Raw genomic sequence first — 18,662 nt, 5'->3', positions numbered from 1 at the left:
TGATTTCGAACTGTAGATGTCAGAAGATGAATGGATTCATGATTTTGAATTTGTGCTGATAGGTATGAGACAGTTCTTGGTGTTTCCATGACATTTTTAAGATGATTTACTAGTAGTGGATAAAGCTGAACTACAAGTAAAGGTAATAGGTTTTCGACATTTGTACCATCTTGAAACGCTAGATTTTAAACATCACCATGTAGGAAGAATTCGTATAATTCATACAGGCTAATATTCGTTGCAATATATTTCGCTACCGTTCTTTTTCGGATTGTATAGTTGCTTCTAATGATTCATCGATTCCCATTTTATTAATTATCTTTTTACTGTTTTTTTGCAAGTTGTAAACGATTTTCGATGATTTGGACTTTCATCGGCTAATCAACTTATCATTTTCCCTCCATTTACTAAAACCAGATGTTGTTACGAATGATGATTGTGTAGCGGAATTTGATGTAATAAACAGTAACCAACAAAAGCAGTGCGCTGCAGTATTTTTTGATGAATATAATAACTGAGATCGGTTAATTTCAGTTCCTTATTCTTCATTACCGATTCGTCTAGAAACGAAAATTTTAACATTAGACGATTAGCTGTTGTTCCTACTGCACTTAGACTGAAATCGTTTTGAAATATGTGAGATCAACGAATAATCATTTCTGTGTGAAACGGGTTCAATATCATTACTGAATTTTAAATAAGCAACATCTTTCCGAACATCCGAAATTACAGTGAGTGTTTCTGTTGCATTTTCTGTACTTTTTATTAGATATGGACATGGTTTTGGAATTTCTGATGTACTTAGAACCCCCATCTTCAGAGTTTTCTATTTGTTGTGATGCTTTATCGCATACAAGTTTAGCAGCAACAGAAGTACAACCTGAATCTGATTCTGACTTTGGTTTTCTTATCTCCTGCTTCATCCTTCTTATCTCCTGGTTTTAGCTTTTACGATTTTATTACTAAATACGATTCCTTTATTATTGAGTTCTGAGCTCCTTTTTTTAGCTCTAGTTTTCTTTTCCGATTCTAAGAACCGCTAAGTTTTTTTTCCTGGAATTGACAAGGTCTAAATAAAAATGAATTTTTATTATATTAATTAAGCTATTACTTTTGAATAGCACAACAGCAATAAATAAAATGTAAAAAGGAGAACTTACTTTATTGTGAATTGCAAACAATATAGTAATAAAAGATGAACATTGTATAGCTCTTCAATTATTTTATTGAACATTGTTAACTGAATCGTCGAGTAGATGTTAAAAAGTAAAATTCATAACAAAGATCTCTATCGGCTACCGAATTAATAATACGTAGTTCAAGGTCGAAGTGCTTATAATATAATAAAAGACTATATTGTTCGTTATCTTTTAAAATAACAAGCGTGGTTGTACTTGCATTTCGTTTAAGAAGATAAAAGTATATCAATATTTTAGAAAAATAAAGTGTTCAGAACGAAAGAAGAAAGAACGTTTTGTATACGGAGATATATGATTGATTTATTGCAAATGTCATATTTAACATATGTTATAAGACAAATCAAAAAAGGAAATAATTAATTATTTTACAATAATTATAAATTTAAAATATATTTATCAGAAATTGATTAAAATAAGAACTGAAATTTTCCGGAAAATCTTGTTTGTCTTGGAGACCCTTTGGCGCCCTTCTGCCAGCAGCGCCCGGGGCGTGGTCGAGACCCCCTTGCCGCTCCCCCCTCTCTACGCCAGTGCTTACTTGACGACTTGACGAAAGAAAGTTTTATGAAAAGTAATTGAAACTGGATTTCTAAACTCATAGCTTATTTAAACAGTGAATAAGAGTAAAGGAATTGAAAGAGGAACTAAGGCAACATCTGCTGGTATTGAAAGAATGTATTTAAAATGAGGTTTAGGGCACGGCGAGGATTTTAAATAAAACTCATCTTCAAACTTTTCTTCAAATCATTATAAATGCTTGTCATTAGCATTTTGTATGTAAATTAAAAGCTAGAACAAAGGGTCGGAAATAAGCATATAGCAGTATTTTTCAACATTTTTCGCTCCACTTTCCCCTTTTCCTCATGTGGCAGTGACCATGTGACCTCTTTGTCAATATTTTATCGCTTCAAGTGATGTATTTCAAATAATATATAAATTTGGAAATCATTTAATTTTTCCACACTACACAGATTCACATAACTTCAAGATATATTATATTTAACGCATTTGTAATATTGATATGGTATTAATGCATATAAATTATTATTACATTTAATAAATATACGGGGCTCTAATTCATCTGGAACTGGTAGTTACTCTATCAGATGGTCTAATAACCCTATCAGATGTGAAGCGAATTATCACTATGTCTGCAGTAACTACAAGTCGTAAGAAGGTTTTGCATAAGCTTCTTATTTAAACATAATTTAAAACATAAACGCACTTCTTTGTGCAAACAATATCTGTCACAGCTTCGTGGTGATGCAACTAAACAGGACAGACAAATTTAAGTTAAATTGCAATAGCAGTCAAAGACTACACAATTTATATGATACTCGAAGCTGATTCAGTAATTCTATCGAAGCGTCTACATCAAGTTGTCAGCAGCGATATAATGCAAAGCCGAATAATTGTAACTGTCAGAGCTGGCAGGAACTAAAGCATAGGGTTAACACGCAACCAGAAACAGGCTCTGTCTTAAAACGCCAAAAACCTTAGTTTAGATTATGGCTACTCATTTGCATTTTGGTGAGGAAATGAAAAAGAAAAGTTATAGTAAAAGCTTAAATTATAAATAATTGGTTAATTTAAATAATAACCTTATAAATATAAAGAAAAGTATACACTTATATTGATTTCGGTTATTTTTACACGAGGTTTGTATTTCGTTTTTCTAGTCCTTTTGTATCACTTGCTTTCAGCCAAGCCGTAATCGGTCTTAACTGTGAGCTTTTATTTACAATTTGAAATAAACCGTTTACCTGCTAACTCGGAACATTCATAAACTTTTATTTAAATTATAGTTTACTTTAATATTATTTCCCATTCAGCTAATTTTTAAAATAATTTATTTTAAAAAATAATATATTATTATTAATTATATACTGTAAATAGGAATTTCTTGACAATTCTGATATATTTAAAATTTCTTGGCATGTAAATCATAGAAAGTTCAAATGAAATTACGAATTCATTCATAATTATAAATGAAATGGGAATTAATTTTATGCTTTCGGATGAGAATGGGCAGAAAATTATACGGGAAGAATTTTAACTAATATTTTTCGTATAAACGTCTGTAACAAAATAATTAACCGAATTCGTTAGGTACTTATTAAAATTATTTTAATTAACACTTTGCAGTCTAATTTTCAAACATTTAATCGTTCAGATTCTTAACTAATTGTTACTCAGCATCATTCAAAAATCAATAGTACAGAAGGCGAGAAAGAAGAAACCTTGTAGAGATACTAGGCATGGTGAATTTTAGAAATCTGAGATGCATAAATCATTGTCTCAAGCGGAAGTTTTGAAAAACCTTGGTCAGATTTTGGCCGTAACCGCAGCTTTCTTTCTGTGTTCGTTGCAATGCCACTTTCCGGGTCAATGTCATACGACTTGTATAGTTTTGTCAAGGGAAACAGCATCAGATTTTTATACGATTTCGCATTGGAAAATGCAGGATACTGGAAGCGTAATTTGACTTCCTTTGAATGTTGAATCATTTAGAACATATGTAACAAACCTGTTTATTTCTTTTACTTTAAATAGTTTTTCATGCACATGTTACTTGGAAAGAAAAAAAAACACTCAATAGGGAATATCTTTCTCTGAAAATAGACTCAGTTGACTTTTGTAAATCTGTAGATATCTCTCAAAAATGTCGATGAATCTGCCAAGAAATAGATAATTATATTTAAAGCAATATATTTGTTTGCTTTTGAAATGCATTATGTAAAAGTATAAGCTATTGTTAAGATCGTAAACTTACCTTCGAAAAATGTATTATTCATAAGTTATATAAAGTACTTCTGACTTGCAAACCTCAACCATTTATGGAATTTAAATGAAAAATTTTTCAGAAGAATAAAATAACAATTATACGTTAAACAAAGCGTATGCCCCCGTATAAACACCTAATAGATGTTTTGAAGAGCCTTTTCTTCTTCAGATATAATCTTCTAAAATCAAATAAACCCATTCTCTTTTTTCCTCATTACAAATTCTATTTTCCGCAGAAACTTTAATATTTCATCAATAGCTTCTGTTTTCCTCAATGAAATGTTCATTTTATAAAATAATTAATACAAACAAATGCACAAAATACCCAAGCACTCACTCACCTGTAAAAATTCACGAGGTTGTTTAGGGCCTGAACTTGGGATTGTACTTACACATAAATTTATTTGAAATACCGACGTGTAAACTTTATTCATTGAACTTACTTGATGTCGGCAATGTGATTAGCGCCGTTTGTTTATTCTGAATCTTTATTTTTTCCTCAATTTCTAGCCTCTTAGTTTTTACATAAAATTGTTCAGAATTTATGATTTACTTATCTTTTATTGACAGTTGATAAATTTAAATCAGACTGAATCTACTACAAATGTAACAAATCAGTTTGCTCATTTTCTTTAAAAATTATCAGTTGGATACCCTCCTATTTAGGGAAATGCTATATGTCTTATGAAATAATATGCATAATTATTTATAATTCTCTGCCAAACTTTAAAGGAGAGTTGTATATACCAAAATAAACATTATTCTTTTTGTCCAAAAACGTATACACGCTATTGTCGCTTGTAGGCACTACGCAGAAATTTTTCAGGAAATGAATCAAAATTTCTGATAGACCCTGTTTTAAATAGCTATTCAGAAAACCTGCCAGCAACAGCAAAATATGCCTGATAATGTCGACGCATTAACTGCAGTACATTTTCAAAGGTATCATGTATTTCGAGAACAACAAACATTTGACAATTCAGCCTAACGGAGAAGCGATACAATTTTTGCGAAAATTTTCCTTCTCGTTTTTATTTCTATATAATGGGTATGTAAATGCCCTCACGAAAGTTGTATAAAATTCTCCATTACGGGCAAAATATGCTTTTCGAATGCCAGGTTCGGTGCCTGAATTTATTGGTGCATCCGAGTGCTTAAACTGGAAAATGTCATGTTTAAACAAGGGGAATATTGCACAGTTCGTGCGCGACGGTTCTAATAATACATCCTTTGACTTTAAAACAAAAACGGAGTATTTTTTGATTCTGTGTATTTTTAAAGATTGGGCTGGGAATTATGAATCACTCTGCATCGTGAAAAGATTACAAACATTTCTGTTATAAAACTGAAGAAAAGCTAAAAAAAAGGTGGGTAAATAAATGTCCATATTTAAGGTTCATTTAAAGCGCATAGCTTAAGTTTCTATTATAAATGTTTTCACACATTATTAAATCAACAGCGAGAAAGAGTAATATTTTATATTTTTTAATTTACTTGTAGGTATGGATATTGAAGAAGGGAAACAAGGCGGAACTTGGTTAGGCATGAATACTAACGGTCAAGTGGCGTCACTGTTAAATTTGATGAGACCCTTAGCAGATATGGACGGAACTAAGAAGGATCGAGGTAATATTTTATCTTAAAAAAGTGAAAATTTATTATGGTGCAAAATTTAATTTGAAGAAAAATGTCAACTTAATTAATCATATGAAATGAATTTCTTATATGATTTTTTTAACCTATTTATGAGTGTAACAATTGTTTGTGATTTGTCAGCTTTTCGGAGTGAAGCTGCCTTTGCATCAGTTTCTAAATGTTTATGTTATATTTGGATGAAACATAAGAGGCGTCTGGGACATGTCTGGCTTGCCGTAGCATTGGGTTTAGTAATAAAATATTTCTCCAGCTTTACTTTATTATAACATTTGTAATGCATTTAGTTAACAATTGTGCTGCTCTTTTATTCCTATATGACATCAGCAAGCACGAAACCTTACGATATCCTGATAGTAGTGGCAAAGTTTCGTACTTGTACATTTAGTACTGCGCAGGAATGGTAAAAACTGCACTCTTCAAAAACACGTTTAATTCTTTATTTCAAAAAAGTATAAAACAATCTGATGTACTCAGAGCTCCAGATGTTACACTTGCACCGGTTATCAGCATCGCAATGTATAAAATAACTATTTGATACTGCTAGCAAAAACCAGTGTCATAAGACAAAATTCTATCATTCTTTAATTATTTTATAGTGATACCGCCCACAGATGCAGTTTTATTTTGTGCTGTAAGCAGCATCTGGTAGATTGTTTTGGAAATTGTGTTTTCTTGTGAACGTGTACTTAAAATTGTCCATATTTAAATAGGGTGCATTGAACTTCATTAATCCTGTAGAATGCAGCTGATGTGTGTTATGTATATATATATATATATTTAAATTTAAACAAACATGTAAATATATATATATATATATATATATATATATGTAAAAAACACTTAATATATATATATATGTGTAAAAAACACTTAAAAATGGAATAAATTATTGCATGCGTGTTACGACAACCTTTTTATATGAGCGCAACAGGCAATATACCTGTTGCGCAATAAGTAAAAAACAGATAGATTTTGAATATGGGAAGAAGACCATTTAGGAAACTAGGCTAGTTTATGGTAATCTTTTAATTTCAATATTAATAATCAATTTAGCTATGAAAAAGTGAACGGTGTTTCCCTTCTTGTTGGTAGAATATTTATATTGCATAAAACTCGTGAACTTGCATAAAAAATTATTCTGGAAATTACTTATATATTAATTACCGAAGTTCTAAATTATCGTTCTAAAGTTTTAAAAAATTATATGTTTTACTGTGATTTATGAATTGTTTTCAAAACAGAAATGTATTTGAAACTGAAAACCAAATTATGAGATTAATACCTAATATCTATATTTTGTGTGCGATTTAAGATTTCTGATGTGTAATTTGTGCGCGAAACTAATTTTCGTATTTTTGTAACTGAATATTTTACTGCATAATTTATAATAAAAAAGTATTAAAAATTAAAAAACTCAATTTAAAGAGAAAAGGAGGAAAATTCGTATTGCGTTAAATATTATTTAACTTAATTTCAACCTGAATTTTAAAGATGTATTTGTTTCAAACAAGCATATTAAATTCTGTTTAAAAGTAGTGTATATATGCCGGAGCTGGCGCAGAGCCATTTACCCTCCCATAAAAATCCCACCCACTTTTAGAAATGTAATGGCTCTGTTTCACCCATATAATTTTTTAAAACAATGGCTCTCAAAGCCCCCATTAAAACCGCACCCACTTTTAGAAAACAATGGCTCTCAAAGCCCCCCATTAAAACCGCACCCACTTTTAGAAAACAATAGCTCTCCAACCCTCCATTAAAAATCGAACCCACTTTTAGAAAACGCCGCTTTTACAAACGCCACTTTTCCTCTTCATCGCATGCTTCTTTTGCAAGGGGCATTCGTCCCCCACATAATCCACTGGCATTCGTCCTCTGCAGTCTTCACGTATGTTTCATATTTATCGGGGACGATCACTGTCATCATATCTGCCTTCACTGTCTGGCAGAGGACACGCACTACAACAACATGTAAAACCGAAACATAAAACAACTCTGGCTCAAATAATAGAGCAAAAAAGTTGGACACTGAATTGATGTCCAACTTTTGCTCTGAACCTCTATCTTACCACGATGGTAAACAGGTGATGATCTATGAGCCCGGCCTTTACTCTTTGGCTATGCACAGTAGATTACCCCCATCAGTGCACCATTATGTATGGCTTCTAGAGCGTCAAAGGAGAGACAATGGGTAATTGATTAATAATACCTAGTGAATAATAAAAGCATTTAAAGAGATGGATTCTATATGTAAAGATGGAATTGTTACAAGAATTAAACACATTTAGTTCTCTCAATGAGTTCAAGAAAATGAGCGAACTTAATATCAATGAAAAGTATCCGGTTAGAGAAATTAGAGAAATAAACACAAAGTATGGTAAAAAAATAATAGTCCATTTACCTGAGTGTGTTGTATCTTTACCGAAGCGATGTAATAACAAAGCATCTGATTATTTAAAGCTCAATGGCATTAAACCTCTTTATTTTGTTTATTTAGGAAGTAAAGATGTCGGGAAAGCCCAACCTGGAAACATGTTTAAATTTGAGCAATAACTTTTTTTTAATGGTTTTAGAGTCATTAAAAAATAAAGTAGGCTTAGTTACACAAAAGAAATCTGGTCATTTTTGATAGAGTGTCATAACCCATATTCTGTACCTTACTATTCTTTTCTTCGTGTAGTATTTGATACATTTGAATAATATATTTTAAAATTAGCGAATGAATTTCAGGATAATTATTATTCATATCTGTTTCTTCTTCAACAGCAGTCAGTAAATGCTGACACATTCTAGCAAGGCCGCACATTCTGCTGTTATTACCTGAGCTATATAAAGCTCTAATATCACCGAATAAGTCATAAATATTTGCCATCTTTACATATAGAATGCATCTCTTTAAATGCTTTTATTATTCACTAGGTTTCATCAGACCCCTCGAAATTTTACGAAACCTTCGTTTGAAATGACTCTGAGATCAGTATATTCATAAGCTGTAGTAATTAACTATGATGACACTCACCAACGATACCAAGGACTCGCTCGCCGAGGTACCGAGAACAAAGCCAGGAAGGCCCCGCAAGCATGACCGAAGGACCCCGCGGACACTCTCCCCCATTGGACTAAACTTTGAGCGAACAGCCATTACAACACGCACATACACAGTAAATATAGACGGCCTTACCATCATGATAAGATAAGCTATCATACTTTTTCCCAATGTAGAGGTTGGAGGGCGCAGCGCCCTCCAACTTTTTCTCAGTCACCTGGAGTTGTGGTCTGACTGGACTCACAGGGCTCACAGACCACCTCTCGCACAACATATATAGGACATACATATATACAACATATATAGGACATATATACAACATATATAGGACAACATAGAGGACATACACTGTAAGACTCTGACGCTTTAGCGTCGGGGATCCCACTTATGAATAACGGTGAATGCTACTCTATTGGTTCAACGGCGAGAGTAAGCTGACATGTCTTTTTGGCTAGGTTAAGACCATCAATCCGGGAGAGGTCGGGGTTTGAACTTGGGACTTTGATGTTAGTAGTCCTGCGCGCTAACCGTTCAGCCAGGGTACCCGTATTCAATAATTGCTAACTGTCTTATAAATGTAACATATCAAACATGTTTTGTGAGGTGCTGCCATCTGTTGTCACTTTCTAATACTACGCATTTAGACGCAGTCAAGGTCGTGACGTATACGATAGAATAAAGAAAAAGCACTTATCATTTCCTCAAGCTAGGAACACGTTTCACTCCAAGGTCATTTCATCAGCGTTCGCTTCGATTTTTTTTTTCCCCACGCGGGACGTTGAAAACGGAAACACGATCATAACAAATTGCGGGTAGTTATTTTATTTTTAATGCTACACAGCATTAAAAAATTACTAGGTTTAAGGTTCATTTTCGCTGCTATATCTATATAAATTTCTGTTGCATATGTTAGTTAGAAGGATGCAAATTAGTTTTTTATAGTGCATCTCGTAAAAGGCATTCGATAGTAAATGGTGTTTATAAGTCATCAGATGACAAAAGTCTATCTTATCCTGGTGTTCTAAGATAAACTCTTCGCTAAAGGTTTGATATCTGACAATTCGTTCCCATTCCAGCTGTTCTGCGAATTCCCTCATGAAATCTTCAGTGAGTGTTTGTTGGGAAGAGATAAGAACCATATCGATATAGTCTTTGTGCTTCCGCATGAAGTCTATGCTCAGTACTTGGTAGTGGGAAACTGTTATCCAATGCACTTTTGTTATATGTTTATCGAGGAAAGGTTCTGTCATCTTTTGGTACCTGCAAGCTTGTTCCCAGTCTAAACTATAGGCATATTTGTCCATGAAGGGTTCCGACAATTTCTGGTATTTGGAGATTTCATACCATTCAACTAAACCTTCATGTTTTTCTATAAATGGTTCTGATAACGTCTGATACTGACAAATGACCTTCCAGTTCACCTGATTTGAGAATTCTTCGATGAACTCCTCCGAAAGAGTCGAGTATCGACTCACGAGCGACCAACTTATATTCTGTTGTAATGCCCTGATTTGTCCTTCCAACAAACCGGTCTTCGAAATATCGTTCCAATTTACGTCAGCCATTTATTATAAACACAAAAGAATTTCTACTTTCAAGTATACATAAGTTTTTAGGTCCTTAGTCTTAACGAATACTTGTATCTCTTTATCTTTCTTAATATAGTTTATAAATGATACCTGTTCGGTGTTATAATTGAACTCCCGCAGCATCTTATTACCGTTTAAAATTTGAGCTTCAACCACACTTTCAAGATAAGTACCATTATTATCTATGAGTGCGAAGAAGGTTATTTTAGCCTTTACACTTTCATTCAATGTCATGAGTGCTCCATTCAGTAAATTATTACTGAACGAAGTAAATGTCACCTTCTGAAATTTTGAGCTGCTGTACCCGCTTTCAGGAGGATCTGCGCATATATAAACACTTTGAGTATATTCCTGTAATTTTTCTTCAGTATGCTTGAATCCTATTTCCAAGCTTTTAAGCTTCTTCGAAGTCTCTGACGAATAATTTTTAAAGCTGTTTACCATAGCATCATTACTTCTCCTAGCTTCCAGCTTTAATTCCTCTATTCTGTTGGTCATAACATCATAAAGTGTCCTAATTTCCAGCTTTAAATCCTCCAATTCTCCGGAAACGAAGGACTTCGTGGTGACATCGTTGGCGTCTACTGGATCTTTACAGTTTTTCAGCACCTTGTATTCCATATCATAATTCCCATCGTTTGTGAGTTTAAACCCTATTCCAGGTGGACCGCGAAGACCCACCGCTTTTCTGGGATAGTATATTCCAAAAGGATACCAAGCCATCTTTATTATTATATAAATAAGTTTTTAATAGATTACAATCTATTAAAATCTAAAAATAATCTCTAAATATTACATCCTTAAAGTATTCAACACTATGATCTTCTTTTCTGCCATATTGAGTTTGCATCTCTTTCTCTCATTCAAAACAAAGTAAAATACATACTTATCATCAGGGCTGCTCTTCAGTCTCCAGTGAAATTCAATCATCAGGTTGCTAACATTTACGTACGGCTCGTGAAAAGATAAGTTGAAGCATATGATTGGATAGAGACTTCTAAAGGTTTCATAGTTGATCAGACATCCGGCTTCGGAAGTGATATTGTTAAGCCCTGCATCTAAGAGAGCGGCGTAGAGTCTCGAATAATCTTTTTTCTCAAAGTCCATAGTATAATTGATGTTTGGCACCCTCACGTTATTGATCATAAGCCAGCAATCAATCATGTTTAAGTTATCGAACAGCATGTTGTTTTGAGAAAAGTTTTCGTTTCTTTTATCATATTGGGGCACAACGTAAAGGCTCATCACTTCATCAGTAGTGGCGGGTATGTTGCATGATCCGCTGCTATTTTCTAAAATGTTGGACTTGACTACTCTAGGTTGCCTCCAGTTAATGTCGATGGATTGGTCCGACAGAATTAGTTTTGTAAACTGACCATCAACAGAAGAATTGAATTTAACATAAGGTAGCCAAAGCGAAAGTTTCTTGACTTGTACTTTATATTTAGGATTAGGTACATTTGTATACAACATGTTCCTATGACTGTTTCTTTGAAACTGAAATTTTACATCAAAGCCTGTAATGACTTTTTCATAATCATTGAGGAAGCCGAAAATGTATTTGAGCGGTATAAATATGTGCACAGACTGACTATCTCGGGTATACATCCATCTTTTGGTAAAACCTTCGTTATGGTCATCATTCACTCTTAAGTTAGTGAAAAAATTTGTCATTGTTGTAGCGTCGGTAAGGGCACCGTTAAACTTGAACGATCCTCTCTCGGTAGAATCGGAGGTATCTATATAGTAAAACATATTGGTCGCTTCCGAAGTTGCATAATCAGGTGTGAAGTTAATTAAACCCATAACCTGTAACATCAAGGATGTGTCATGCACATCTGAATCTATCTCATAGGCACCGATGGTCATGATACTTCTCCTGAGTAAACCTCCACCATTCACCAATGTCACGTTCTCTTCCCCTACAGAATCTCCATTTGCTTTTAGGACTCTGAGTTCTTGGTGAATATATCCTTTGGAGTAGAGAATTTTAGCTTTTGTATCGAGTATGTGAAAGTTATACGTGGCATCTTCACTCGTATCTTGAGTGTTGTGCGTTTCTTTGATTTCTCTATACTCAAAACTTTCTATATCTCTGATGACGTCTTCTGACGTTTGTTTCAACTCCCAAATATTGTTCATCTTTATTATATGCAGTAAAATTATTTTCGCTTCATATTCTTTCCAAGGATAGCTTCTAATTTAGCTTCGTTCACTACTTTTAAACCTGTGCCTCTTTTAATCGTTTTATTAAGGATTGACTCCAATTTACTATTCACTGCTTGCTGCACCTCTTGTTCAACCTCTTTCTTAGCTAGGTTCAAAAGCTTTCTCCCAAAGAAACCTCGCCCTTGTATCCTCTTGCTTGCTCCGTAAAGTCTATGTCTGTTCATTTATTGTAAGTACAAAAATTTTCTTCACTCCACCAGCAACCTGTAAAGTACCCTTTGATTATTGAGCTCAATAGGTTCACCATCCTGATTGGTCAGACGCATCCTGATCCTATATATGTGGTTACTCTTTGTCTTAAAAAAGATAGGTCTGTCAAAATCTTTAGAGAGCAAACTGCCTGGCTCTTGAGCCGGTGTGAAAGAATGGATAACTTCTGATGCAAATTGGTTCAAATAAGCTCCCTCTATTATATCACAATGGATATGAATATCATCGATGCTTCGAGAAATATTAGCCACATACTTGGCTTCTTGTTTCACTTCTTCGTAAATCTTTGGTTCAAATCCTAAAATCTCATGAAGCTTACTCTTTGATAAATCAAGCTTGTAGTGTTCTTTCAGTTTTATCACAAATCTCTGTCGAGCGAATATCACGCCAAACTGTATGGGAGGACTTTCGTCCTTGAAGTACTGCATCATGTAATCGTTTAGCTCCCCCAGAGTATAATTTCCATCCGGAATAGTTAGATCATACCAAAGGCTTCCATCATAGAATGAAAGCATGTTGTTCTCATAGGCCTTGCAAATGTTGTACCATGAAACCCATAAGGAAAATGATTGCAAAGCAACCCTCTTGATTCTCAGAGGCGTAGCGTATTCGACAGTAAAGTCTTCTGACTTCGGGTAGTCTTTTGAGTTTAATATAAGCAGAGTCATTTTATTATAAGCATTTTATTTTTTTTTTATTTTAATGGGCTTTTACCTATTAAAATAACACACATGTTTCATTAAAGTAGCACTTTCTTCTCATTATGATCACTTGGTTCTTGAGTTAGGGAGTATAAGATGTCCCAAGGAGGGTGTCCTCTATTTCTCTTTTTTATGTATGTCATACTGAAGTAGCCACAACGCTCAGATGTGGGTTTCTGCAGGAAGCTTGAATTGTACCGAACTTCTTTGTTTGATGTTCTCAGGTAATGAAATATGTTTGCCGGGATAGTGTCATCCTTTAAAGTAGTAACTTTATATTTGTAGTCTCCGAATGAATCAAAATATTCTACAAAATTATTTTTTGGATCGTTGTAGTAAGCCACCCAATGTGTTCCAGGCCCTGTCGACAAGTCTAAATTAATAATTCCACTTTCAAACTTTCTCATCTTTTTGGGTAGCAAGTCTGATGTGAAGACGCCACGAAATCCTCTCTCACCATTCATGCATTCCTCAATCATTTTGTTCGAGATTCCCAGTTTTGTAGAACGCCTTTCCCCTTTTTTTTCTTTCCCCCGCAACCGGATCCGCTTACTTTATCCATAATCTTTTTGGCTTCCCATCCAGCTGCCCCCGAAAGAGCACCGGTAGCTAAAGTAGTAAGAATGGGAAGAAGAAAAGGCAAGAATCCACCATTTGTCTCCAGTTGTGTTTTGCTGATCTTTATGCGTTTGCCCTTCTTTAGTTGCTCGATCTGTGTTTGTGTAAGATATAGATCATGATTTGGCGCCTTGGAGGTATTGATCTGTAGAGTGACCTCCTCTTTTTTCTTGTGTGCAGTCTTTAACTTGTTGATCTGATGATCAGTCAGATGCACTTTTGTTTTAATGTAGTTACTCATTTATTATATGTAGAGAAAATTTTAGTTAGCTCAAAAACTTTGCGTAGTAGCTTTTTACAAAATCATTAGTTAGCTCACCCTTTTTCAAAAGCGCATCCAACAGAGTAACGATTTTATTGTAGAGCGTTTTACTTTTATTCCCTCCACATCTTTTATCCGTCAGTCGCGAAAGCAGCTCCACCCTATCGATACCCTCGCCTGAATAATAATTTCCATCCCTGAGTGTTTTGAGTGCTTTTGTATAGTTCCTCATCATTTGAATTTTGTAGTCGAACTTGTCCAACTCTTTTCTTAAATAGTTTTTCCTATCTTCATTATCTTCTGCACTGTTCTTCCATTCTTTTTTCATAGGCCCTTTTCTAGTTCCGAATTCTTTATTTCTGTCGTTGGCGCGTTTTATGATTTCATTCAGCTCGCCCTCACTTTTGTTCACTAATTCCGATGGTAGTTCAAAACCCTCTTCCCGAATGAAAGACTCGTCGATATCCTTATTTAAGTTTAAATTATAAATCCTGCGCTCCAAATCTTTTATTCCATAATCCAATTCTGGAATTGTTGTGGACTCTAACGATGGAGAGGATATTTCCTGTATTGCATCCTGAACAGCTTTAAGGTGTTTGTTTCTAGATACTTCCTGCTTAGTCATCTCTTCTGTCACAGGCTTATGAAACTCTGTTAACATTTCTCGAACACCTAATTTTTCTTGAAGCTGCTGCTCGTTTTTTCTTCTAAGATCTTTTTGTAACTCACCCAATCTTTTTTGGGCTAGTATCTGCCCCTTTATCTTTTCAATGCGTTCCTTTTCTAATTGATTCATCTTTATTACTTAGCAAATAAAGTTTTGCCTTAAAGTAAATGTTTTTGCCTTAAAGTAAATATTTTTTGCCTTAAAGCAAATATTTTCACCTTAAATAAAGATATGATTCGAATAAAGAATTACACGCAACCTGAAGAGTTTGCATATGCTGATCAGCATCCTTTGCTACCCAAACATCCCTTCAGACTTTTAATCACCGGACCTTCAGGGTGTGGTAAGACGAACTTGCTTCTTAACTTCATCTACGATTGGTTGAAGTTTGACAATCTCTACGTATGTGCTAAAGACATCTTTGAGCCCAAGTATTCATCTCTACAAGAAACATACACGCAGTTTAATGATATAGAGGAAGATGATATTCATAACCTTAAAAAAGTTAAGAAGGTTGATAAAGAAAAAGTTTTAGAAATGTTTCACAAATTCAAGAAGGAAACATTATTCACGTCAGAGTTGGGCGATTTTATAACAGTAGATGAACTTGATCCTAACGTTAAGAATCTAGTTGTATTCGATGACTGCGTGACAGAAAAGAAGCAAAAAGTCATAGAGGACCTATTCATAAGAGGTAGGAAGAAAAATGCGTCCATCATCTATATATCTCAATCATATTACTCAACACCCATCAACATACGCAAGAACTGTAACTACTTTATCTTCTTTAGACTCCAACCAAGAGAGGTTAAACAAATCCTGAGGGAAATCGATGGTAGTCTCACCAGCGAGGAGTTCGATAGTATGTACAAAAAGTGTGTCACGAAACCTCATGATTTTTTCATGCTTGATTTAGTTAACCCTGAAATGAGGTATAGGAAATGTTTTTCTTCTTTAAATAAAACATGGAACAAAAATTAGAGTCATGCTTGTACGCATACAGAAAAAGCTACAAATTCTACAGTGATGTTAGTCTGTCTCTGACAATTGCGAAGTTCTTGTTTGGTACTTCGAGTTTGACAGCTTTCGCTCTGCTTCCCTTAGCATCCTTGAGCATCGTGGCCAGTGTCATAGAGATTATTGATAAATCCTTGCATGTCGCAGAAAGGAAAGAAGAATACAAGTTTGCCTACAAGTTTTATAAGTCTTTACTAAATTGCTTGAGAGCAAAGACTATTTCGGAGGAGGAAGCTTTGATTAAAGAGCAAGAATTTATTAAGGACTTGAAGTACTTCCCCATGGAAAAATATTTAAAGGAGAAAGGTTTGAACGGGTACGAAAAATAATTTTCTATTCTTAATAAATGAGCAAACAAGATAGAAAGATTAAAGGTGGAGATTTAGTCGGTTGGATGCAAGATAAGCTCAATCCACCAGAAATGCATCTTCCTGGTTATCAGTACTGTGGACCTTTTACAAAGCTTTCTAAAAGATTGACTAGAGGGGATCCAGGAGTTAACAGAGTAGATAAAGCATGTAAGAAGCATGACATAGCATACAGTCAAACAAAAGACACTAGACAGAGACATGTTGCAGATGAAGAGCTTTTAAAGGATTTAGATGCCATTGAAAACCCAAACAGCGGATTTTATCCACTCGGAGAAAAACAAGCTAGGGCTATCATCCGACCTATCATAAAAACCAAAAGAGTTTTTGGACTAGGTGCTATTGTGACATATTGCTTGATTTGTAAAAAGAAGACAGGTACACTAAATGTTGAAAATTCGGTAACAAGCAACGGAAGGCCTATTATGAAAGGAAAGTGTGAAAAGTGTGGATCAAGGAAAAGTTCTTTTTTAAAGTTGACGGGGTAACTCAGAACACCCCTAGACTGAGAGATGTATACTATGATCCTGAAACTGGATATTGCGGCATCAAGGAGCTTCAGAGGAAGGTGCATGTTCCTAGAAAGGATATCGAAGAGTTCTTACACCAGCAAGATGTTTATACCAAACACAAACCACTTATCCGTAAATTCAAAAGAAGGAGAACTTACGTATCACACGTTGACGACCAATGGCAAGCAGACTTGCTATTTTTAAAACCATTATCAAGTTCTAATGATGGTAACAACTACTTACTAACAGTCATAGACATTTTTAGCAAATATGCTTGGGCTATACCAGTTCGCAGAAAAACGGGAGAAGAAGTTACTATAGCGTTTAAAAAGATCTTTAAGGAAAGAATTCCTCAAAAAATTCAGACAGACAAGGGGACCGAGTTCATTAACAAAGAGACGCAACAACTGTTTAAAGAGAATAATATTCACTGGTTTACTACTGAAAATGTCGAAATCAAGTGCTCCATAGTGGAAAGGTTCAACAGAACTTTAAACGGTAAAATTAGAAAATATTTAGCAGCAAACAATACAAAAAGATACATAGATGTATTGAGTCAGTTAGTAAAAAATTATAACAATTCCTACCACAGAAGTATCAAAATGACACCTGTTGAAGCCAGTCTAAAAGAAAACAGTGGTGATGTGTATCACAATTTGTTTAAAGAAAAGGTCATACATAAACCTAAATACCAAGTAGGAGATAAAGTAAGAATATCAATATATAAGTCTGCCTTCAGAAGAGGTTATCAAGCAACTTTTACAGAAGAAATATTTGTCATTTCTGAAGTATTAGAAACTGATCCAATCACTTATAGAGTTCAGGATTTAAATAATGAAGAGGTTAAAGGTACTTTTTATGAAAATGAATTGGTAAAGTATGATAAGAAAGACAACGTATATAAGATTGAAAAAGTCATCAAAAAGAAAGGGGACAAATATCTAGTAAAATGGTTAGGCTATCCTGAGACTAGCTGGATTGATAAGAAGGATTTAGTTTATTTTTAATAGCCGACGAAAGCTATTAAAAATTATAATTCACTCATTGGGGTCATCGCACCCATATTTGTGCTCCAATTTAATGCATCGAAGATGGTTCTGCAGATTTCTTCATTCTGAGCTAGCGTTGTCATCAGTTTAGGTAGCTTAAGTGGGACCTCATAACCACCTCTTTTCCGTAACATTTGGTATAAAATATAGTCTTTGCTAATTAAGTTCTTACGCTTCGGATACAACTCTATGTATTTAGAGATAAAAGATGACAAATCAATCATAAGCTCTTCTTCGAAAGGAAAGTTATACTTACTTATCCATTTATAAAGATTTGTCATTCTGCTTTTCATTCTAGCTGTCTGCGCCTTTTCGAAATATAAATCTTCTAATTTGATAGGGGGTTTATTTGGATTATATCTCAGTTCTTCACCACATGCTTGGCAATTGTACCAGTCATCACCAATTACATATTTGTGTTCACACTCTTTAGTTTTCAAGTCTGAAGAAACTTCTGTGTCTGGACTAAACAATCTCATTATTTCCTCCATTTCTTCCGTCATGTCCATATTTATTTTAATATAAGTCTTCCTTTTAACCCCTTTTAAATTGATTGATAATGTTGTTGTCATGTCTATACATAAGTGCATGAGGTGCAAAAATCAAAAAGTCTTGGTGCTGCCAGTTCTGGAGGCGGATCTCTATTGGCGGAGTTCGAAGAGGCATGAGGGATTCAGGACAGCAGTTGGGATAGGACCAGTTGGTGATACCCTTGAAATGTTCAGTACGTAGCCGAGCTATTATAGAGGAGAGGT

At 34.4% G+C, this 18,662-nt stretch overlaps 1 protein-coding gene across 1 annotated transcript in view; it reads left to right on the top strand.

Annotated features, from left to right (window-relative positions):
- LOC118181945 (transport and Golgi organization protein 2 homolog) overlaps positions 1 to 18,662 on the top strand; it is a 93,276-nt gene that overhangs the window by 41,588 nt on the left and 33,026 nt on the right. The window contains exon 2 of the mRNA XM_035351187.2: positions 5,484 to 5,609. Coding sequence (XP_035207078.2) covers positions 5,484 to 5,609 — 126 coding nt within the window. The remainder of the gene's footprint in view (positions 1 to 5,483; positions 5,610 to 18,662) is intronic.

The sequence above is a fragment of the Stegodyphus dumicola genome, chromosome 1 (genome assembly GCF_044657685.1).
Source record: "Stegodyphus dumicola isolate Sdum_Otavi_A_Nest chromosome 1, ASM4465768v1".
NCBI lineage: Eukaryota > Metazoa > Arthropoda > Arachnida > Araneae > Eresidae > Stegodyphus > Stegodyphus dumicola.
Note: the sequence above shows the minus strand (reverse complement) of the source record. Positions and strands in the feature narration are given on the sequence as shown.